The 24,591-nt window shown below is 51.7% G+C and overlaps 1 protein-coding gene across 1 annotated transcript in view; it reads left to right on the forward strand.

Annotated features, from left to right (window-relative positions):
- Positions 1 to 24,591, forward strand: part of TG (thyroglobulin) — a 256,066-nt gene that overhangs the window by 219,131 nt on the left and 12,344 nt on the right. Inside the window, exons 43-46 of the mRNA XM_025870539.1 lie at positions 2,522 to 2,686; positions 3,696 to 3,863; positions 17,983 to 18,164; positions 19,880 to 19,987. Coding sequence (XP_025726324.1) covers positions 2,522 to 2,686; positions 3,696 to 3,863; positions 17,983 to 18,164; positions 19,880 to 19,987 — 623 coding nt within the window. The remainder of the gene's footprint in view (positions 1 to 2,521; positions 2,687 to 3,695; positions 3,864 to 17,982; positions 18,165 to 19,879; positions 19,988 to 24,591) is intronic.

The following is a 24,591-nucleotide window of genomic DNA, read 5'->3' on the forward strand; positions in this document are numbered from 1 at the left end:
ATCAGAGGCTATATTGAGGGCACTGGACTGCATTTAGCTGCCAAGATTCGGACTCTCAGCCCTACTTGTGGCCAGAACCAGCCCCGGACCCTGCCCTCTCCCCACCCCACCCAGTGCTGCCCTCAGCTCTCAGCCCTACCTGCAGGATGGCCTATCCTCATTGCAATGCCTGTGCTTTGCCCATGGCCCTCAGTCCTGACTGTGAGGCATAACGACCACTGGAACTTTCTGGAAGCTTTGCTGGAATGCGCTCCCTGACTTCAGGAAATATGTCCAGCTGGAATCTCAAGAGGTTGGGTGTCCTCCCCTCTGGGCATCTGTCTATTGTCTGTTTTACACAATGGGTAATAGCACTGATGACTCAGGGAACAGGTGGACATGCGCACCTCCCTTTACAGTTTCCAGAATGCTTTCCTCTGCTATTCTTCAACGATCCTCTCAAAGACCCAGTGAGAGCAGCACCCTTTGATACACCCATTGTTGCATTTCTGGTATTGTGACCGGTTTCTGGTGTTTTAGCTCAGGGTAGGGTCTAGAAGGAAACATATTCTCTAGAGTCAGACAGATCAATGCTCCCTTTCCATTGGAGTAAGAGGGTACAGTTCAGCTCAAGAGCACAGCATCTTGTTCGGGATATAAAAACACATGTGGCACAATGTGGGGTTGAGAGCATGGCCAAGGTGGGCTGTTTGGACTGGGGTCCTGGTTCTGCCAGTCACCTGGTTCTGCTGTGAGATGTTGGCCAAGGTTCTAGACCTTTCTGTGCCTTAATTTCCCCTTATCTAAGAGAAAGGGGTAAATAACATTTACCTCAGAGTTGTGGAGACGGTTTAATGAGTTAATATGTACAAAGTGCTTACAGCTGTACCCGAAACTTAGAAATTACTCAGTAAATATTAACCATCATTATTAGTTTTTGTTGTTGCCAAGCTCCCAGGTCCTGGTACCTATTAGATACTTGATAAATGAGAATTTCCCTTTCCTCTTGGAGACTCCATTTGCTTATCTGCAAAATGGGGATGGTGGTTATACCTGCCTCCTATTACTGTTGCAGAGATTGCAGGAGACACAAAACTCCTTCAAGGGTGAGTACCTGGCAGGTGGTTGGAGTGGGGCAGGACCCTGAGTAAAGAGCTTGCTCAGAGAGCTCACCCATTACTCCGCCCAGGAGCCTGGAACACAACAAATTCTGGAGCCCAGCTGCCTGCATCCATAGGTGGGCTCGGACTCTGAGAGCATTTGTGGCTTTGGTCAGGTTACTGAATTTCTCTATTTCATTATTAGTGAAAATGGGGACAATGACAATAGCTAACTTACACAGCCTTGGTAAGGATAAATGAAATAAAGTGGGGGAAGCTCTTGAGTTAACAATCGAAGTTATGCTATTGGTCTTGTGATGTGCCTTTGCCGATCCATTTCCCTCCTGGAGTTGCTGCATATCTATGTTGGCATTGAACCAACCAGCTCTCGGGGAGCTTGGGTGGCTCAGTCCATTAAGCGTCTGGCTTTGGCTCAGGTCATGATCTCGGGGTCCTGGGATCGAGCCTGGCATCGGACTTCCTGCTCAGCAGGGATTCTGCTTCTCTTTCTCTCTCTCTCCCTCTGCCTCTCCCTAGCGCTCATTCTCTCTCTCTCTCTCTCTCTCTCTCTCTCTCTCTGAAATAAATAAATAAATCTTAAAAAAAAAGAGACCATCAAAGTCATTGATCGATGGCCCTTGCTGTGTATTACCAGTTTCAGTGGTACCGGTAATAGTTCTGGTGCAGGTAGGCCCGCTGCACCCCCCCACAACCATTGTCCCTGATGCCGTGGTACGAGCAGCAGCCTCTGAACTGGGGGTGGGCCACAGACGGAAGGCCCTGGGGTTACACCCTAGCCAAGGCGCTGAGCCCACCTCTTCCACCCTGGGCAGAAGACCAATGCCACCAACAGTCTAGGCCTGGGGATGGACCTCCTGGCATTCCCACCACCTGCATTCCTAGAGGGGAAAGGCTCCCAGCCAAGCCAGCATTTGACAGAGACTTGCATTGACTCTGCTGGAAAAATTTATTTGCACAATGACTGCGTTTCCATCACCTTCTAGGTGGGCATCTATTTGCAGGTCCAGCTCTGTCTTAACTGAGCCAGGAAACTTGCTATTTACGGAGACCGGGGAGGTTGGGGTGGGGGATGTGGACAAGGGTAATTCTGGTCCTTGTCCCTCTTCAACCACCATCAGCCCCTGGCCCCAGTAGACAACCTTAGTCAATGATCACTCTGTCCAGGGCCCACATTTCCCAGGTGAGGAAACGGAGGCCTAGAGAGACACTCGTTCAAGATCACGTGCGGTGTTGATATGATATCTATCAGCCCTGACCTCCCGAATGCCTGTGGGCATCTCCAGGGAGGCTCCTGGAACTTCTGAGTGTGGACGAATGATGCGGAGCCCTGATGTGGCCCCGAGGTCTCTGGGCTGATGAGCAGGGGTGGTGGGGGAGAAGACGATCTAGACTATTCGCCCTGAGTCTATGTTCTCTTCCAGGGTGGCTCCGCATTCTCCCCAGCTGCTGTCATCAGCCAGGAGAGGGCTCAGCAGCAGGCAGCCGCTTTGGCAGAGGAGGTCAGCTGCCCCACCTCATCCATCCAAGAAATGGTGTCCTGTCTCCGCCAGAAGCCAGCCAGCATCCTCAATGATGCCCAGACCAAGGTGGGCACTTGTGTGTGAGTTGGGGAGGGACACTCTCTGATCTTTCCCAAATGGAAAACAAGGACTAGAAAGGAGACCTGGCCCACCTAAGGCCACACAGGAGGTGGATGACCGGCCAGAGCTAGAATGCGCATTCCCCGACCCCTAGCACCAAGCGTGGGCCCAGCACATAATGGACCAAGCATGGCTACTCAAGGTGGACAGGTCTCTCTGCACATTGGATTTTAACTGTAAAATGTAAATGTAAAATATAACGTGGGCCTTATAGAGTAGGAGGATAAAATGAAATGAACCGCATCAAGGGTCTTGATTGTGCCAGGATGGTGGTGGCACTCCAGCAGGTCACAGCCACACAGATGGAGCATGATGGTCATACCTGCAGTGGATTTGGGCCACCCCATCCTCTTAAACAGGACAGCTATGTGCTCCCTTTTCCACCTGAAAAGATCCTGCTCACAGCCCACAGTCACTGGCTGTCCATGGCATTGATGAAGGGGACACTAGCAGGAGGAACTTGTCATTTGAGCCAAGGGCTTGATGCCTTCAGCCATGGGCCTGGTCTCACAGATCTGGAGCAGGTCTGACCCTCAGCTCCCCCAAGTGTGGGCTCCTGAGAGAGTGGCTAGAGCTGATGAATTTCTCTGTCAGGTCCTGCCTTTGGCCACCACCTACCTACTCCGTAGTCAATGTCTACTTCTGCTCACTTGCACACCTATGGGCTCAGGCTTACCCACTCCTCCCTGGGGCTCTGTTGTCACCTTGGTGGGGAAGCTCTGGGGACCAGCTCAGAGTAAGACTTGCCTTCCACTTCCTGGCCTGGTGTCCTTGCTGCCTGTTGTTCTTGTCATTTTCTACATTGTCCAATACAGCCCCAGATGGATAACCAGCGTCAGTGTTCATTACAGTTAAAATCTGATTAAGTGAAGCAATGCAACTGATTCTTCTAGAACCATTTAAAAAGAAGGATAAAATCTGTACACATAATGGCCTCCCTTTGTACCCAATGTAGCTCCTGGCTGTGAGTGGCCCTTTCCACTACTGGGGTCCTGTGGTTGATGGCCAGTACCTCCGAGAGGCTCCAGCCAGAGCACTTCAGAGGGCTCCGCGGGCGAAGGTCGATCTGCTGATTGGGAGTTCTCAAGATGACGGGCTCATCAACAGAGCGAAAGCCGTGAAGGTAGGCGGAGAGGAGCCTCAGAGGTCCCCTGTTGGCTGTGCCTAGGTGGCTCTGGACGTCTAAGTCTGACCGTGGTCCAGAGTCACTGACTGATTCGCTCATTTACAAAATAGTCTCTAAAGCGCTACTAAGTACAAAGGCTCTATAAGGAGCTTGGGAGACGGTAATGGGGGGGGCTGTTTCAGACATGAGACACATGCAGGGTTGTGAGCAACACAGACACCTTCACCCCCACATCTACAAACTCCATCTGTGAGTGAATCACCGTGGGAAGCAGTGTGCAGGAGCTGACCAAGGAGCTCTGTGAGCTTTGGCGTTCCAGGCGGTGGATACCCCTGCCCCCTGAAGGACACTTGCCCCACTGAGGGGGTGACCGAGGTGGTACCTCTTCCAGTCCTGGCCCCACGTGGGTTTTCTTCCCTGGGAAAACTGGGCAGGGGTTGTACCCCGCAGCCAGCAAAGACGACTTCGTGTGGCTGCTTGGAGACACAGCGAAGTGGGAGAAAGTTGTAAGGTCTTCTGTCTGTTTGAACACTCATTTCCTGCTCTGACCACATGCCCTCATGCCTCACTAGGATGTGGCTCACCCTGGAAGAGGCTGAGCACGCTCTCCTGTGGCCTGCCCCCCATCCTTGTCAGGCTGCTCTTAAAAGATATTTTAAGTCATCAGGCCTGGGATGGTGGCCACGACACGTGAAACCCAGGGAGCAGACACCCATGCTCAGCATGGGGCTCTGCCCGGCTCTGTTGACTATAAGGCCACACAGCTGGAATTGAAAAAAAGTCATTCACGCAGCCTCACGGGATCCTGCATTGCCTTGCATTATCCTGTTCCTTCCGGTAGTATGTCTCACTTAAGGGAATCTGTCTTATAGCAATTAAAACACCACTTTGACATGAAATATATATATATATATATATACACACAAGGGTATTTATCATAGTATGAATTATTGTAGCAAAATGTTGGAAGCAACCCAAATGTGCACTATCAGATCAATGGTGGACGAAGTTAGGCTACACACAAACTATTAAATATTATGCAGATGGTGAAAGGGGTGAATCAGATTCATCTCTACTGGCTTGAGGGATGCCTATGACATGTTGTTAAATGGAAACAAAAAACAAGAATGCAGAGGAATTGTGAAATTAAGGGGGCATCCATATTTTTTAAAACAACCAGCCTGTATCCGTCTATAAATACGTAAGTGTGCATAATTTTATATTTCTTTGTGAAAGGGTTATAGTGGGGGAAGTTATACAGCAAGCATTAACATTGGCTATCTCAGAAGGTGTAGCAGTGTGAAAAAGGATATTATGAACTTAATATTACTAATAGTACTACATATACCTATATGCATAAGTTATACATATATGCACATTACATATAACATGCGTGTGTGTGTATAGATACATAGAGGAAGTGTTGTGTGTGTGTGTGTGTGTGTGTGTGTTGGGGTGGTTTGTGTGTGTGTGTGTGTGTGCGCTTGTTGAGGGGTGGTGTGTGTGTGTGTTGGGAGGTGGCTTGTGTGTGTGTGTGTGTGTGTGTGTGTTGGGGTGGTTTGTGTGTGTATGCTTGTTGAGGGGTGGTGTGTGTGTGTGTGTGTGTGTGTGTTGGGAGGTGGCTTGTGTGTGTGTGGGTGTGTGTTGGGGGGTGGTTTGTGTGTGTGGGGGTGTGTGTTGGGGGTGGTTTGTGTGGGGGGGTTGTTGGGGGTGGTTTGTGTAGGTGTGTTGGTGGGCTTGGTGTAGAGTAGAACTTAGTCACTATTAGCTCCTGTCCAGCTGAGAAAGAACGTTTGCATCTGATCCATCACTGTGTTTTCCTGCCGAGCGCCCACATATTACACAGCCCTGACTTCAAGGGGCTGTAACTTAATTATTGAACCAGACTGACCCAGGAAGCACTGACAAAGTGCCCCTTCTCTACCACGAGCCCTGGGCCTTTCTTCTCTAAAGTAATGAGTCTTTGAACGGCTTTTGATCTAGCCCTTCATAATGTAAGCATAAATCATATACACATGTACTCCTGTACTAATATGCTGAATTTCTATGAAAGAGTCATGAAAACATAACAAATTTAAAGCATGAGAAAGAAGTGAATGTTTTAAGATTTATGCTGCCCCCTTGACACACTCCACGCCAGAAACGGTGCTCTGCAGCGTGGGCAGTGTGGAAAGAGACAGCCACTCGCCCTGGACCCTTCCCCAGGCAACATCTCATCTTACATTGCCCTACCGCGACGTGGGGATCTTTGTGCAGAAGAGACTATATGCTCACAGCTCTGATTCTTTGGACCGTGGGCTGGCAATGTATCCCAGCCATCTCTGATTTTAGAGAAAGGAAGAACTACTTTCTACTCCCAGGAGCCTGGGGATCATCCTGGACAGGTGGGAGGGTGCAGGTCCTGGCAGCTAGTTCCTATGCCCCTCCACCTGCAGGTCTGGCGGTGGGGGTGGGGCTCTTACCGTTGGATCTGGGGCTGTGCTGGCCCCAGTCTGTAACATCTGTATTACCAGCCCATTGTAAGAGGGCTGTGTGGCCATGTGGCTGCTTTGGTCTTCCCTCTTCCTCTCCTGCAGCGTGTTTGGGAGTCTCCCGGCTCTACCCTGATCTCTGAGTCCCCAGCCAGGAGTCTGGATCCAGAGGACTAGGGTCCCTCCTCAGCAATGCATTTTCATTCCTCTCATTGACTTTCAAGGAGATGTTTCCTTGGTGCACTTGCGAAGAAAGATGGTGTCTGCCGAAGGAGCTCACTGCCCACGCCAGGGCATGGCTGGGAATGTGTGCCCTCAAGTCCGGCACCAACATAGGAAAGGCGCGGGGAGGGCATGGCAGAGCAGTGGCCAGCCGTGTTCCACGGTTGTTATCCAAACCCCAGTCCTGGGGCAGAGGCCCCCAGGGCCCATTTACGCCTGGTGAGAGCCTTCCTCTCTTGCTTCCCTTCTCCTCTCGTTCTCTTCTGAACATGCGCTAGTCCAGCTGCTGCGACGTTTTGTGAGCCTGCATCCTGCCAAGAACTCATCTGGGGAACTGAGAGGGAGTGGGGGTAGTGATGGTCCAATTGGAAGCCAGAGCCACAGCTGCGATGCCATTGTGTGCTGATGTCTCCTGGACAGGCCCCTCCAGCCCAGCTTTATACTCGCAGCCTGGGCTTTGCCCTTGGACTCTAGATTGGTTTGCCCCAGTCTATTTGCCATCTTCCTTCAGATGTCTCGTAGCTTCCCACTCTTAACATCCAGAAGGGGCTGCTGATTCTCCTGTGTCCCGCCCCAACCAGCATGTTCTCCTCCTGAATTCATCTCCGTAAACAGCAAATCCTGCTTCTGCATGTAGGCTAACGGTCATCATGACTCTGCTCCCCTCCATCCTACCAGCATTGCGTCAGCTAACCCAGCTGGCTCTATCTTCCAAGTGCGCCTAGGATCCATCCAGCCTCACCGCCTCTTCTGCCATCACCCTGAGCCATGCCGTCATCTTTCTCCAGGATTAGGCCCCAACTAGCTCCCCGCACCCCCTGTGATCTGTGAGGACCACAGTGGCCAGAACCATCCCTCTACATTATGTCAGATCCTGTCACCGCCCTACTCAAAGCCCTCCCATGGCCTCAGCTTCAGAGAAGCCATAGTCTCTACAATGACCACTACTCGATGTGGCCCCTGTTCGCCCTCTGACCCCACCTCCTGCCACCCCCGCCCTGGCTCACCGCGCTTAATCCCAACTGATCGTTTTGGTGTTCCTCAGATATGCTGAGCATGCTTCCATCTTAGCATCTTGACACATGCTTTTCCCTCTTCTAGAATGTTCTCCAGATAACTCACTGCCTCGCGTCTTCAGGGTCTGCTTCTTCAGAGTATTTGCTTGACCCCCCCCCCAGATGGAGAGGACAACCTTATCCCCAGCATTCTCTCCCCCTTACCCTGCTCCCCATCCTCATCACTTGCACCCCTTGACATACTATACATTTATTTGTCTATGGTATTTCTTCCCCAACTAGAATGTAGGGTTCATGAGCATTGTTTTATCAGTTTTGCTTTCTACTTTATCTCCGGTGCTAGGAAGTGTCTGGTATACAGTAATGGCTCAATGACTCTTCATTAGATTGAAAGAATGAAATTTGGGAGACCTGGGTATGTGCCAGAATCTAACCTAGGCGTCTTCAAGGAAATAATTCATCCCAAACAACCCTATGATCTATGACCTATGATCTATTCAGCTGGGAAAGCAGTTCAGAGAGAGAGCTGAATTCAAATCCAAATCTAACTCCTAGATCTAAGTCCAAAGGCATCCTCTTCTAGGTATGGCCCTCTGGAAAGAGCCAGGTCCTCCCTCCAAGAGTTGCCCACCCCCCCCCAACAAGTCTGGTGGGTACTCGTGTGGTCACACAGCTAGAACGAGGGCTGCTGTGTGCGAAGGGCCTCAGAGTCCCACCTCCACTCTCACTGTAGCTCAACCATGACCCTGGGAGGTAGATGCCCATAAACTGGTATTTAACACCGTTTTACTGAGGAAGGCTTCCAGAGGTTTCATGATTGTCCCAAGGTCATCAAACTAGTCACTTGCAAAGCCAAGTCATTGAAGATCCTTTGGCTCCAAATGGGGAGCTTTGCTCCCAACCCCATGTGTCCCAAACCCTAGGACAGGCATGGTGAATGCATCAGCACCACCCGTCCCTTCCCAGATGCAATCGTAGCCCAGAGGAGTCCTCAGAATCCTGGCCAACTCAGGACCACAGCATCGTCATGTAGACACATAAGCAGGAACCCGGCTACCAGTTGCCCTCTACACACAGTATTGAAGTTACTCTTTTATCTCAAAACACCCTGCTCATGCATGACCCTGGGGTGCCTTCCCTTGCCTCAGCCTGCTCATGACCCTCATTCAGACTTGGGTTTGTGGGTTTCTCCATTTCCCCCCAGAAGATTCCAGTACCTGGGTCCAGCTAACGTTAGCTGAGGGCCTCAATCCCAGTGATTCCTTGTCCTGAATCTTTCTATATCAGCCCAGCTCTGTGTGTCAGAGGCCGTCCTGGGTGTTTGGGGTATAAGTACACATTCAGTCCCTGCCCTCAAGGAGCTCACAGTCAGGCAAGGAGATGGGAAATGAGCAGAAGTAAATAACTAAAATACAGTGGGATAGACACTAGAGGGAGAGATGGACATCCTAGTGCGGGGTCTCAAGAGGCACTTGGGGAGGAGGGGGCTCCTGGAGCCACAGTGGCCGCGCCAGCAAGAGGGTCACAGTGATGAAGGAACTGACCAGGACCCCACCCCCCAAGCCAGTAGGAGCACTGGGGCTCCCCAGGACCTGAGCCTTCGTTTCCTTATCGGTAAAATTGGGAAATTACTGGTCCATATCCTCATTAAGATGTTGAATGAAATCATATAAGCAGCCGTGTCTGGCAGCTAGTACATGCTCAATAAATATTAGTTCTTCAAGGTATTACCAGGATTAGTGTCCAAAGCTATTGTCCCCGATCCAGAGAATTCTCCTGAGAAAGCAGGAGTACAAAGGACATACGACCACTGAATCACCTCACCTGACCCGAGCCAGTTTTCCAAATCGTGGCAGACGCACACACATGCTTTTTCCTTATGCCAACCCTGCCTTCATACCATCCAGAGCCCAACCCACAAACACATACCGTCCGACTTCCCAGGGGAAGTCACACGAGCGGTAGGCGTCCCTCCCACCCCAAGGGAGCCCCTGGACCCACCCATCACTTCAGCAGAGACTCTCCAAATCCCACAGACCAAGGAGGGCGAGCAGGCAGGGCTTCTAGCAAGTCCATGTGAAGACCCTCACCCACCTGCCACCCCAGGCCAGCTGTAGCCCACACAGAGAGTCCTAATGACACCAGCAAAGTTAACAACATACCCGTGGAGCATCACGGCTGCCTGAGATGCCTGGAAAGCCTCCGCTCTCGGAGAATGATCTTATTTTCTGAAGTAGCAGCTTTCTGTTGAAATTCATCAGTCGCTGTGGTAGGGATTTTTTTCCCCTCTTTTCTCTCTCTCTCCTCTCTCTCTCTCTCTAACTGGTGAAATTGACAGTCTGCCTACATTAACCGGGCATTAATTTGCATGATCAAAAGCAGATTTGTTCCAAGATGCACTGTTCTGCCTTCCCCTCCAAGCACAAGCATCTCCAAGGAAGGCGAGAAAAAATCAGAAACAGCGCCGCCACCGTGCCCCAAGCTTGGGCAGATGCTGGCCCCGTCCAGGAGCAGGTGGAGTGGGGGCCCTTCGGGGAGCGGGGAGGGGAAGGCAGCCCGTCTGAGAGTTGGAAGCAGCACCTGGCAGCCCGAGGCGCTGGCACCAGCCCCAGCTCAGGAAAATCAAGCCTTTGGTGACAGATTATAGCAGAGAAGCATGCAGGAGTCCCAAGTGAGTGCACACCATTTCCTGAAAAGAGGCAATTGAGTGGGTGGGTGTTAGGGTCCGGACCCAAGCAGGGCATGGCGGGGCCCTGTGGAGAACCCATGACCTGGAATCAGAAAAATGGGTCTCAGTTCCTGGCTTCAGTCACACAATTCAGACAAGTTGCTTAACAGGTCTGAGCTGCAGTTTCTTTATCCTTCGGTGGGCACAGTGAGACCAGCCCTGCCTGTCTCCTGCAGTGTGATCAGGAGGCGTCTAGGCAAAGGAGACAGTTCCCCATACCAGGGAGCCCCGTGGGGTCCCTGGCTCCAGGCCACCCTGCAACCCTGCAAGCCCTCCACTCCAGTGCTGTAGCTCCCGGGCTCACACAGGGCACCATGCCTGAGTGTCCTGTGGCCCCACCAGGTGAGATGATCCTGCTCTGTTCAGAGAAAGCCGGAGATCGGTGGGGTTGGCTTATCCCTCCCAAAATAGTAAACATATTTTATGACTGCACTGGTAAAGATGAATGGGACATTGTATTATGATGACATTTGATTTTTTTCTGGTCTTAAAAGAAATTGAAAGGAACATTTATTTTGTAGGGCCTAAAGTTATGGGGGGTCCTAGGCACTGGGCCTGCTTTGCTGGATGGAGTAGTGGGCCCCTTAAATCCACAATAAGTGGAAGAGGCAGGAGCGGTCCACGCCTTAATTCACGCACACGTCCAATGTATACTTACTAAGGGGCTCACCTCTAGGCTGTGGGGGGAAAGTCGTACCCCAACAGATAGAGCTTGTGCAGTTCACGTTCTAGTGAGAGGACACAGACCATGACGTGTGAGCAAATACATTAAGAATTTCAGGTCTTGACGGGCGTCTGGGTGGCTCAGTTGTGAAGTGTCTGATTCTTGCTTTCGGCTCAGATCATGATCTCAAGGTCCTAGGATAGAGCCCGGTGTTGGGCTCTGTGCTCAGTGCAGGGTCAGCTTGAGATTCCTTCTCTCCCCCCGCGCAACTCTCTCTCTAAAATAAATAAACAAATCTTAAAAAAAAAAAATCAGATCTTTGAAAAGCGCTGAAGAAAATGGAAACACGAATCCAAGGAACTTTGGCAGGGAGGACTGATACCTGAAGGATGAGGTGGGGCCAGCTCTGGGGAGATCTGGGTGAAGAGCTAGTGCAAAGGCCCTGCAGCAGGACTTGTTTGGAGGACATAGAAGGCCGGAGGGCTAGGAAATGCCGTGGATAATGGAGGAGGGGCAGCAGAGGAAGTGGGATGTGTTGGAGGTGACCCGTCAGATGAGATCTCATCGGCATCAGGAGAGTGATTCTGTTCTACTTGCAATGGGCAATTACTGGAATGTTTTACACTAGGAAGTGATTATACTGATTAATCTTTTTCTTTTCTTTTAAAGAGCATTCTGGCCACATAGAGTTGACTATGGGGAGGTGACAAAGGAAGTAGAGACCAGATTGCCCTGTGTTGGGAGGTCCAGGGAGCAAGCTGATACTTTAAATAAGGATTGCAGGCATGGTAACAGTGAGAAATAACCAGATTTGAGATAAACCTTGGATTGGCCGTTGGGTATACATGGTGGGAGTTCAGGAGAAAGGTCAGAGCTATAGATACAGATTTGGAAGAAAACCAGGAAAATGTGATGTCACAAAAGCCAAGAAAATTGTATTTCTGAAGGGAAGCAGAAGTCAAGTGTCAGATGTCATTGAGGGTGGCGTGAGCAGAGGGGCAGAGGTGGGGCCACTGGACCTGACAGGGCTTGGGTGATGACGAGGGCCATCTCAGTGGAGTGAGGGGAAGGGAAGGCTGATGGGGTGGGGAGCGTGGGCAGTGCAGAAGTGGCCACTGTGCTTCCAGAACCCTCTGCGCCATCAGCTCCACCAGATGCAAACCCTCAACCAGTTTCCGTGGGGGCAGTCTGCTCACTGATGAGTTGCCACTCTGATTTTACCAGCTCTGTTCCACGGCAAGAACCGTGTCATGTTCACTTTGGATCCCCAGTTGCTGGCCCAGGAGGCCTTTAATTCATGTTCATTAAATGAGCAAATGACTATTTGTTTTTATCTACTTCAGAACTCTAGAGAATTCTGGGATTCTGGGGGCATTCATTCACGTATGCATCTTTCCATGCACACTTGCAAGAATCAGGTGTTGAACTCTGAAAGGCTGCCTGTTTTTTCCTTTGGGGAGTCTACTCTGGGTCTCTTCTTCTCAAACCTATGATGTCATAACCGTTCTGCATAACTTCAAGAGTAACCAATGAACAAAAATTATGTAAGGACCTTCTGTGTACACTTCTCTCTGAATCCCCACCTGCCAGATATCGTCAGTGTTTCTGCCCCAGGATGGGGTAGAAGCTGATGAGAGCATGAGCAAGGGTAGGGTAGGTCAGGAGGATCCGATAGGATGGTGGTTAAGATGTGTTAGGAGGAGAATCCTCAGGATCGGGGTACAGTAGCGTGTTGGGGAAGGTGGGGGAGTAGGAGGGGTCAGCCAACATCTCTCTTTTAATCAGGTGTCTGGCTATTGGTCTTAGTGATTGAGGATGGGAAAATAGCAGGGGAAGGTTCTGGAGCTGGGGAAGAACACATGTAGATGATGAAGTTCAATTGTGTTCATGAGTTCGAGGAACCTGAGACGTTCCCAGGAGCTGGGAGATATTGGATATGCGGGTCTGAGGTTCAGACTAGAGAGAGACTTAGGATTCATTAACCTGCCGGTTATTATCGAAGCAAAGGGAAGAAACGGTACCCCCACCTCTCAGCATATCTGGACGGAAGGGGAAGAGAAGGGGGCAGGGATGGCGGCTGGGGGACCTCAGCATTTGAAAGTGGGCAAGAGAGCAGAAGGGTTCGTTCCAGAGACAAGCCTGAAGCAGAGCAGGCTAGGGAAAAGGAGAGGAGAAGATTGTCAAGTTGGGGTGGGGGAGGGTGCCGGGACGGGAAGGGTGGAAGGGCCAGCATTGCCCGAAGGGGGAGTCAAGGGGTGACATCAGTGACCCCTGAGGGAAGCTGGGTAGGGGGAGCACAGGAGCCTGACAGCTGTGGGGACACACTTACGGAGTGCGCACCCCAGAGCTGGCGACGCCGAGGTGAGACAGACAGGACCGTCCTCGGTGGGGACACCCGTAGGGCATTTGGCTCTCGGTGGGGGGCGGAGGCACGGAGAGGGGCACATTGAAGGTCCTACAGGAGAGGATTCACCCAGTGACGCCAATGAAGAAGTGCAAGGGAGGGTCCCAGAGCCCTGGGCAGGGAGGCCTCAGCCTCATGGGAAAGAAGGGGGGATCTCTGGGTCCAAGAAGAAGGGGGGAATTCAGGAAGGGCTCCAGATGGGCATTTCCCTAAGAATAAGAGGGCCAGCCGTGGGGGTACGGGGAGAGCTCTGAGGATCGCCTTGGGGTGTGAAGCCACATCATAGGATTGGAGTGGCAGGGGGAGGAACCAGTAGGCAGCAGCGGCTAGTGGGCTCCTTACTGGGGCCCCAGAACAGGGGGCGCCAACTCAAGGACACCTGGCAGATAGCCGTTCTGCCTCAACCCCCACACGGACCCCCATCTCCAGCAGGCGGCACCTGCAGAGCACAATGGAGGACACTTCTCCTGGCCCCTCCTGAAGCAAAAGCAGGATGGGGCCACACCAGCTGCCCAGCTCTCCATTCCCTCTGCCTCACCCCTATCTCCTCTGCCCTCATCCTCTGCATTGGCCACGCTCGCCTCCACTCCTCACCCAGCGGCCCGCACCCTAACACTCACCTCCCCGAGTCTTGGCTCAGCTGTCCTCCACAAGGCCCACCCTGAGGATTCCATTTACAATTTCAACCCTCACCCACCAGCATCCCCAGGCCTCTTCCCTGCCGTGCTGCCCTTGTCTGTGCCGCATCCTTTTCACCACCAAACTTTCTCTATTACACAATTTGCCATGTGTCCGCCAGGCTCTCCAGCTCCACTCAAAGCCCCCAGAGGGCAGAGAATTGAACTTGTATTGTTCCCTGATGCATCTCAAATTCTTCGACTCGCTCCCGGCAGGTGTCGGTGCTCGATAGAAATTTGTTGCATGAAATCGTGAATGGAAGGTAAAGGCCCTCCAGCAAAACTTTCTCCATCATGTCTGTCAACCCTGCAGTGAACATAAGGGCATTTATTTTCAATAATTTACTGGCTAGAGGGGCACCTGGGTGGCTGTTGTTTCAGCGTCTGCCTTCGGCTCCGGTCATGGTCCCAGGGTCCTGGGATCGAGCCCCGCATCGGGCTCCCTGCTCGGCGGGAAGCCTGCTTCTCCCTCTCCCACTCCCCCTGCTTGTGTTCCCTCTCTCGCTGTGTCTCTCTCTGTCAAATAAATAAATAAAATCTTAAAAAAAAATTATTTACGGGCCAGAGGAGAGAGAGTAGGAATATGTATTGTCGCCTATGTGTCAGCCACTTGGTATCACTAATTCACTCGATTCTAACGTCCACCCCAGGCACAGAGAGGAATATTCACCAAGCAAATTTATTGATGGCAATTATCTCCTGAGGTCACACACCAGAGCCGGGTTCAAACCTGCGTCTCTCAAATACAGACCCCACGCTCCGTGCGCTAGGCCACGAGGCATTCCAGACCACGGTGAAGCCCTGCACGGTCTCGAAAGTTTCCTACGGGCTCTAACTGTTCGGTAGGACATATTCACACACGCACAGTCCTTTTAACACACGCACAGAGGACGTGCCAGTTCCTGACGGCCCTTAACACAGCCCAGCCTGTAGTGAACCCACTTCCTCGGCGGATCACGCCCATAATTACAGCTTGTGGGAGTCAGTGCTTGGCGTCACGTGGTGGCCCCCATCCCTCCTGCTGACTCTCTAATTAAACCAGCAACAGCATCTGCGCTTAGGTCCTGGCCAAGAATAAGGAGATGCGGTTCTTGCTGGAAACGGGCCCCCCTCGCATTCCCACGTGCTCCCCGGGGCTGGGGACCTCGTGTCAGCCGTCTCTAGGATGTTGACCAGCCAGCGAGGCCGTGCCCCGGCTAGTCTCAGCCCGGCTCAGACCCCCTGGAAATAGGAAAGCAATCACAGTCTCATGGGAGCCCAAACCGGGCCCTTCCCTCTGGCTCCCTAGCTGTGGAACTGTTTAGACTACTTTATGGTAGAGGTACGTCTAGCCGTGTCCAGGCTTGGAGCCCTGCCCCTCTTAAAAGCTGCCTCATTGTGAAAATAGTTTCCAAGGCACTCATGTAGGCGCCCTACCCGTTAGGTGGGGCTGGTCATTCCGCAGCAGGGGTAAGGAAGAGGAGTTTGCCAGGGTTTGGATCCACGGCCGATGGGATCAACATTGATGAGGTCTCTAAGGCAGGGTCTTCCCTGACCCATGCGGGCCGGGCACAAGATTGCATCTACAAATATCGAGCAACGGTTACCCTCAGGCTGAGAAATCGGTAGCTATCATTTCATTTAGCTTCATGACAGCTTTATGAAGAAGGTAATATTCCTGTGCCCATTTTACAGAGGAGGAAATGAAGGCACAGGAAGATTCAGTAACTTGCCCAGGGTCACACAGCTAATAAGGGGCGAAGCTAGCATCCAAGCCCGGGTCTCTCCAACTCTGGGATCTGAACCCAAGAGGTTCAACTCTTGAGTCTCCTTGTGGCCTCAAGCCCGTGTCCTCTCTACAAAGGCCAGTGTCTTCACTAATCATTGGTCCGACACGTTTGCTGAGCACCACCTATGACTAGGTGCCTGGCACTGTACTGAACCCCACGCACCCCTTTTGCTACATGGTCATTCTGGAGCCGTAGACAAGCAAACACCAACAGCATGTGGGGATTGAGCACAGCATTTTGAGCATGTGCTGGGCCCCCTGCCCTGGCCTGGGGGCAGCTTAATAATCCTCACATCTGTTGCCCATGTGCCCAGAACTATGCTCAGCCCTTTCAACGTATGTTGTGTTGGAATTTGGAACTGATTCTGTGCAGTTTCCCAATTCACGTGTGATTTTGATATTTCGGTGAAACAGGCATGTTCAATGTTTGGCAATAATTGGAGATATGTGCACAATTTCTTTATATTCTATAAAGATTTTTTGATATCTAGGATATAAATATTCTATAATATTTCTGTTATAAGATATCCCAAACACTCAGAAAAGGACAGAGAATAACATAATGCAGTTTCTCCCCTGAACTACTATTAGGTTGTGAAGTCAGCTCAAGTGATTGCAGGTAAGCATTTTGAACAGGTTAGACTAGAGGCCTCAGCCCTGGAACATACAGGAAGAGCCTCGAGCATGAATGTCCTTCACGGACATTATTCTAGACCTCTGTGTGCACGCGCATGTGTTCTGATCCATAAAATGTCTTTCTGACTACAGATCATGGTCAAAAATCCTTGAAAGTCATTGATATAATGACTACTGTTGTATTCACCCTACATTTTTAACAGATATTAGTATTTTGCCATAGTTGCTTCAGATCTTTTCCCAAGAAACACATGTTATAGATAGAATTAAAATGGTGCTCCCCTCCCCTCACCTCTCCTGAGCCGGTGGACAAGGCTTGGCTTAGTTACTCCACCGACTCGTCTGGCCCCTCCTGCATGAGCCCACCGGCGTCGGCTGAGAGAGTGTCTCAGACAGGAAGGTTTGCTTCCTGGTCATACCCACCCCTCGAATTCTAATCACAGGTCCTGTATGCTTGGAAATGTTTAGAAAAACAATTTAAACATGCCAGGGTGTCTTGATAAGCAAATCGTGCTGTTGATATAAGAGCCTAGAAAGATGTAAACACCCATCATAGGACTGAGCAAGGGCCCTGGGGTCTGTGCCTCACACTTGAGAGTGGCATCTCTGACCTTCTGCTGCCCCTTGTCTTCGGAAATGAGGAAACTGAGTCCTTGGCAAGGCAGATGGTCCTCCCAGACTGTCCTGATGCAGAGAGCAGGAATGTTGGGACAGGGAAGGAAGGAATAATGGAGGGAGGAAGGAAGGAGGGAGGGGAGAGAGAGAGAGAGAGAGAGAGAGGGAAAGCAAGCAAGCAAGCTAGCTCCACATGGACACACATCCCCAGAGAGCCGAGAGCCTTCCCTGACTACTCTATAAAAACTAGCCCCCCGCCCTATCCCTGTCAACCGGGTCTGTTTCTCTTCGTAGCACCCTGGTAAACTGTGCAATTATTCGCTTCCTTCCCCTCTGCCCACCAGAATGTGAGGCCTGTGAGGGCAGGCAGCTTCGACAGCCTGCGCCCGGCTCCTTCCCAGGCCCGGCACGCAGTTGGCCACGGACGGAGAGGATGTTCATCAGTGTAAACGTGGGCGGGAAGCATTCGTCTGTTGATGGATCCAGTCGGTGGATGAAACTGGAGATAGCTCTCTTAACAAAACCAGACGACAGGCCGGCTGAGGGAGCAAAGGGGTCGAGCACAGGGTGACCTGCACCAGCTTGCCACAATGGCTCGCGTTTCTTGAGCACTTACTGAGTACCAGGCACCACTTTGAGCCCTTCACGCGTGTTTACCCTTTTGGTCCTCACCGCAACCCCACACGGAGGACACTCCATTGTGTCTGTTTTCAGGCAGGTAGAGGCAGACACGGGGGGGTGGGGCACACGACCTGTGGAGGGTCACACGGCTAGAACAAGTGGAGCTGGGATTCGAACCTGCGCAGCACCACGTCCCACCGATTCCCAGGGAGAAACTTCTAGAGCAAGTGTTCTTGGGAGACTGACTCCAGCCTTTCAGAAGCTGACTGGGCATTTCCCTGTCTCTTTTTAAAGCAATTTGAGGAAAGTCAAGGCCGGACCAGTAGCAAAACAGCCTTTTACCAGGCGCTGCAGAATTCGCTGGGCGGTGAGGACGCGGATGCCGGCGTGCAGGCCGCGGCTACGTGGTACTACTCCCTGCAGCACTCCACCGACGAGTATGCCTCCTTCTCCCGGGCCCTGGAGAACGCCACCCGGTGAGCCGCCTGGGGTCACAGAGGCGCCCCGGACTGTGCTGCCAAGGGACAGCTTGAAGGGGGTTGAGACCCCCTGCCCGCTGTGGTCTCCCCACCCGGGAGTCTGTGGTTTCCAGTCACAGAGTCACTAGCTCAGAATAAAACGCGGTCCCGCCCACTGGGATCTTGGGGACCACAAAGGCTTTAATTATCCCTGTACTGGAGAGCTCTTTTCAGCCATGGAGCCAGCAGCTGTTCCTAGAGGCCCAGCCCCAGACTGGACTCTAAGAGCTCACAGATGTCCCAGTTCTGGACCCTGAGAGGCTCATCACCCAGTCAGGCCTGGGTGTTGAAAAAGCTCAAGGCTGAAGTTCTTCTGGCCCCAACTTGGCCTCTAGCTGCCTTGGAAGGCATCTGTGCCCCGGGGGCAAGAGCTGAAGTGTGAGGGAGGGCAGGTAACCAAGGAAGGCCTCACTGAGGAGGCAGACTCCAGTTCCCCCTTAGCTCGGGCCCTCATGGCCTCCTGGCCAGGCTCAGGCAGTGGCCTCCCTGCCTCTCCTCGGCAGCACCCCTCCACCTGGCTGCCGGGGCGTGACTCTTTCCTGTAGGTCTGATCCCAGCCCGGTCCTGCTCACCACCTCTCTTCTTCATGCAGTGGAGCATGGCAGCCTTATGTGCCCTGTCAGACCCCAGCGGCTGGCCCCACCCCCCCCTTAGAGCCTTTCCTAGAAACACTCCAGCTGCCCTGCAGACTCAACAAAGGACTTCATCTCAACAGCCAGAAAACAGGGCTAGGCAGACCCTCTGCCCTGAGAGACTTTCATGGCCGTTACCAGCCTCGGTTGTTACAATATCCCTACGGCGTGGGCCCCATGGGCCCCATTTCTCAGATGAGGAGAGGGAGGGTCAAGGAGATGCAAGGACCGCTGACTGGGATTCAGAACCTGCTGGGCTCCAGGCTGCCTGAGGTCTGTCTGGTTCTGACTGGGCCTGGTGCCTCTTCTGGTGCGCAGCTTGAGCACCAGCCCACGCACGACCCCACCGTTGCAAGCTGATGCTTCTCAGACACATTCCCATCACCCCAGAGGGGGAACAAACGGGAAGCTTTGGGAACGTAGAACAGGGTTCTCAACCTCCTCGCTATGGCATTTCTGGTGGATAACTCCTCGCTGAGGGGTCCGTCTCAGGAGTCATAGGCTGTCCCGCAGCACTCCCGGCCCCTGCTCACTAGATACCAGTCAGAACCTTTTCGTCTCCAGCTGTGACAATGGGAACATCCCCCAAACATTGTCAAGTGTCCCCTGGGGGCTGGGCGTGTCCCCAGCTGAGAGCCACTGGTCTAAACATATCATATGCATGAAATACCCTTGAGGATATTTCTTCTGCCTTCTTTCGAAATGTACAATCCTTTTGTGTTCTTCACCATAGTATATTGTATTTATTTTACTATAGTGTGTTTTGTTCCCAAGTCTCTAAAATTAGTGTGCTGGGAAGATGCTTGCCCCACGGGTTCCTTGCATGACCTTGGGTGACCTTGCCGGCCAGACACCAGACTGGACCTGGTGCCAGCAGTGGAGACAGCTGGGCGAGAGGCACGCCAGTGAGTGCTCTCTGCAGGCCAGTGCCGAGGCACCTGGTGGCCCAGGGGACCCTGGCCCAGGAGAAGCATGTCCCTGGCGCAGTTGTCTATAGAACGACCCATAACTAAACTCCCTCCTCTGTCCTCATGTGACCAGGGACTACTTTATCACCTGTCCCGTAATCGACATGGCCAGCCACTGGGCAAGGAGGGCCCGAGGGAATGTCTTCATGTACCACGCTCCCGAAAGCTATGGCCACAGCAGGTAAGGTGGCCGCGTGGCCCCGGTGGGTGTTGGCAAGTGAAGGGAGTCTGGCAGGGCTCTGTGTCCGTTCTGTGACCCTCAGGGAAGCTGACGACAGAGGGCAGGACTGAGGTTCAAGTCCTGCCTCGGTGACATTGGACTTGTCATTTAGTGTCTGAAACATGGGTGAACAGTAATCGCCACTTTCTCTCACGATATTGTTGGAAGGGTGAGCAAAATAGCAGATAGAGGAGGCGCTTTGGAATTCCAATGTTAGCTCTCTGAATGGATTGACCTGGCTTGGGGGAGGAGGTTTCTTTATTAATCCTGCATATTTATGCCTCCAAAACCTAAGCACTTAGCTTCACTTAAGAAAATGGCTTTCTGAAGTATAAAAGGCTGTCTTGGTGGTGGTGGTGATGGTTTTTTTTTTGCGACAAAAGGAGTTTGGATTACCTCTAATCTCTATACCATTCCTACTTCCCAAACACGTTCAATATACTTTATAATAAAAGTCTCAGGTACAAAATCACAATCATAATGGAAATGAGAAATAATAAGTAAGTGAAAGAAAGCGCATGAGAAGCGAAGGGTCAACCAATGAACGGGCACAGAGTGTAGCCCTTCATGTTCCAGAAGCCAAGGACAAGATTAAAAAATAAAGAACAATGGGAGCAGAGAGGCTGGGTGGTGGGGGACACATCTGACGTCCGCCCATTGGAGAGTGATGCCAGGAGGGTAACGGGCACATGGATGCCCAGGGGCACTGGAGCAGGACTGCGGGGTCACGTGTCCTACTTCGTCATGACCTTGCAGTCCTGAGCCATTCACCCGTGTCAGAAAACCCCAGGCCCCTTCCCGGCTGGGCCAGCAACTTCCCACATAATCCGGTGTGATTGCCATAAATCACATCAGATGAGCCACTTCACGTTGGAGCTTCTTGGGGAAGAGCTCATGCCCCACCAAGGGCAGAAGAATATGTGCTGTGATGACGGTCAGCCCTCCAGGTTAAGGATTCTCAGATAACAGAAGGTCAGGGGTCAGGGAGATGAGGCCTAAGAACGTCAACTTTACTGCTGGAGGTCCGGCCCCACCAGCTATGCAGAGTTGGGCAGGCTCCTTTGCCTCTCTGACCCTCAGTATCCTCATCTACTAAATGAGGCCACTGGTTTCCCTTTACAGGCTTGGCATTAATAATACCTGGCACAGAAATTATTCTTTCACTTGTGTTTCTTTGCAATGACATCAAGGGAACTCCTACAAACATACCTAACTTCTCATTATAATTGGCAACATCCCTATAATGGGCTGAATATGGCCACCGAAAGATCCCAGGTCCCAACCTTATAAGGAAAACGGGGCTTTGCAGTTGTAATCAAGTTAAAGACCTTGACCTGGGAAAATTATCCTGCATTATCCTGGTGGGCCCTAAATGCAATCACAAGTGTTTCTACCAGAGAGAGGCCGGGGAAGGTACATAGAAGAGGGGGAGGCAACGTGACCAGGGAGGCAGAAATTGGAGGGGGTGCTGCACCCATGAGAGGAGAAACAGCAGCTGAAGAATTCGCCACCCAATTCCACCAGATTCCAGACAAGAATCCACACAGGCTGCAGGAGCAAGAACTGGCTTCTCCCCTAGGGCCTCCAGAGGAAGCATGGCTCTGTTGACAACTTGATATTTGGCTTCATGACACCGATTTGGGGCTTCTGGCCCCCGGAATTGGGAGCCAGTAAATATCTGTTGTTTTAAGCCACCAAGTTTGTGGTAGTTTGTTACCACAGCCCGAGGGAACTGATACAGTCCTTCCAATGTTCTCGATTCCCTAAGCACCTGTTATGTACCTTGTCCCCCCAACAGATTAGTCAGCTTATATAACACTTCACACAAACATCCAGAATTCTATTGAGGTTGGCAGGGTTGAAATGGTCATTGCTATTCTACAGAAGAAGAGTCTGAGGTTCAGGGAGTCCCATGGGATTTCCCCCAGGATGAGCAGCAGTTCGTTGTAGAGCAGTGACTTACTCCTGCCCTCTCTGAGCCCCCTGAACTCTCTTTCCACTACACCAGGCAGTCTTTCTGTCTCTCTGTTTTAGAACTATTTATAATTCCAACCCAATCCACTTCCTAGATTCAGGCAACTGCCCCCATGTTGTAGGAAGGAAAATAAATGGCCCGTGAAGTTTCTGGTAAGAAGGCATTTGGAGAGAAGGGACGACGAAGAGAGTGGCGGTTTGGGTGAGGATGGAAGGAGCTCTGTCATCCAGGGGCCACCCATGGTTGGGAGACCCCGCATGGGAAGCTGTTTGTAGAATAAGCCTCGGGCGTGTCTCCCAAATGCCAGGGCTCCTGGGATTCGTGCCCAGGGCAGGAGTCTGGTTCTCTGCCTTCCTCCCTATTAAGGACCAGATTACAACAGAAGGTCTGGTGCTCTTGCAGCAAGTCCATCAAAAGCTTTAAAATGTATGCACACGCCATTGGGCTCCAAAATATACGGTGGCAAACCCAGAGAGGCATCTGCTCCCTGAGGACCAGAACGATCAAAGCAAACCAAGAGGGAAGGATCCATGAGATTCCAGCCAGAATCAATAATGCTTTTATCCCACCTGTATTAGTTTCCTTGGGCTGCCTTAGCAACGTCCCCGACGCAGGTGGTTTATAACAACAGGAATGGCTTGTCTCACAGTTCCAGGGGCCAGAAGTCAATCAAGGTGTCATCAGACTCATGCTCCCTCTGGAGGCTCTAGGGAAGGATCTGTTCCGGGCCATTCTCCTAGCTTCTGGTAACCTAAGGCATTGCTTGGCTTGTAGATGGCCATCTTCCCGCTGTGTGTCTGGGTCCAAATTTCCCCCTTTTTATCACAACACCAGTCATATTGGATTGAGGCCCACCCTACATCCTCATTTTGACTTAGTTATCTCTGCAAAGACGCCAGTTTTAAAGAAGGCCATATTCTGAGGTCCCAAGGTTAGGTCTCCAGTGTATCTTTTTTAAGGGGACACAAGTCAACCCATAGCATTGCCTTTCTCTTTAAAGTAATAGCCTGGCTGGTGAGGCCCCTGAGTGGCAAGGGCCCAGAGGGGGCTGTTTCAGACCTAGACATGAGGTGGTCCACAGGAGTGGGCTCCTCCAACAGACTCTGAAACACATCCTCATTCTCACATGGCCAGTTTGGGTTTCTCTGCTGCTGAAGAGCATCCTCACGCCCCTCTGGGGCTCCGCAGACAGGGCTCCACTGTACTGATCCAGGGAACCCCCCCCACCCCACAAGGAAGCCACGCTCACGAGCCAGACCCTCAAAAAGTGCTTCCTGGGTCCTCACAGTCACCATGCCTCAGGACCCGGGGACCCTCCTGGCACAGAGTAGTAGGTGCTCAGGAAGTCATGTTGAAGCCGCTCCAACCACCTCATTTGACAGGTGAGGAATGAATCCTTTCCACTCTGGTCTATAGGCTCCCTGGGGCTCAGTTTTGCCATCTGCACAATGGAAACAAGGAGGTGAGAGGGGTCAGGAGCACAGATTCCTCCCTGGGCCCTGTGGGACCCATTCTCTATACCTTGGAGCCTGAGCTCCCAGTAAAGCATCGAGTTTATGGAGGTTAGAGAGGTATGAACCCCAAGGAGCTCAGTCACCTGTGACTACCAGCTGTCACATTCTACCATTTGGGAGGACAGAGACACTCAGAGGCACCCATACATTTCTCAGACAGAGCTGTTGCTATGTGTATGGAGGCAGAGAGTATCCTGGTGACAGCAGGCTCTCTGGGCCAACTGACTTGGTTAGAAACCCAACGCAAGTCCCTTAACCTCCTTGGTGACTCTATATCTTCACCCACCATGCGAATGGGACCTGCTTCAGAGGGTCACTGAGATAACGGATTTGCACACAGAATGAGATCGGGCAAAGGGTGAGCCCGGAGTTTGTCCCGTTCTCCTGGCCCCTCAGAGTGCATTCTTGACGACCTTCTGTGTCTATGTCCTCTCACCCACCACGGTCATGGGATGGTGCCACCCACAGAGTAGATGCTGAAATCAATGAATGAATCACAGAAACTAGCCCATTTAAGCACTGGCAAGTGTATCCTTTCTGCCTGAAAAGACATTTCTCTCACTCTGCCCTGGCGCTGTCACACCTCTCATTTATTTCTGGCTCAAACCTACGGACTTGAAATGTATGTGCCTGCCGTACGCTTTCAGCCATCTGCCTTGTACCTCCATTTCTGTGAGCAAAGATTAGCTTTCCTGGCATAGCGAGTGCACAAAACGCAATACATTACCACTTTCTTAAGACTCCTGTTAATTGATCCCAGCATAGCGTGGTTCTGTAATGGCTCCTGGTTGGTTTATGGATGAGAGTTTCATCCCTGAACTTGAGGGCCAGCCTCTGCGAGGAAGGAATAGGTGTCATGGCTAGGGGAGGAGACAAAGAAACTAAAATCTACAGTGGGGGAAGAAGGTTCCATTTTAAGATTTAGATTCAAAGAATCATAAACTATGGAAATTGATTTCATCTGACTCCTTCATTTAAGCCCGATGTAAAGAGCCAGTCACTGGCCATCTATACGCAGGGAAAGTCACAGTTCTTGCCCCATAGTGTGGCTAGAAAGATTTAGGGGAAGAGTGCCT

This window comes from Callorhinus ursinus, unplaced genomic scaffold (genome assembly GCF_003265705.2).
Source record: "Callorhinus ursinus isolate GAN/ISIS: 27379988/994484 unplaced genomic scaffold, GSC_fseal_2.0 scaffold5, whole genome shotgun sequence".
In the NCBI taxonomy this organism is placed as follows: domain Eukaryota; kingdom Metazoa; phylum Chordata; class Mammalia; order Carnivora; family Otariidae; genus Callorhinus; species Callorhinus ursinus.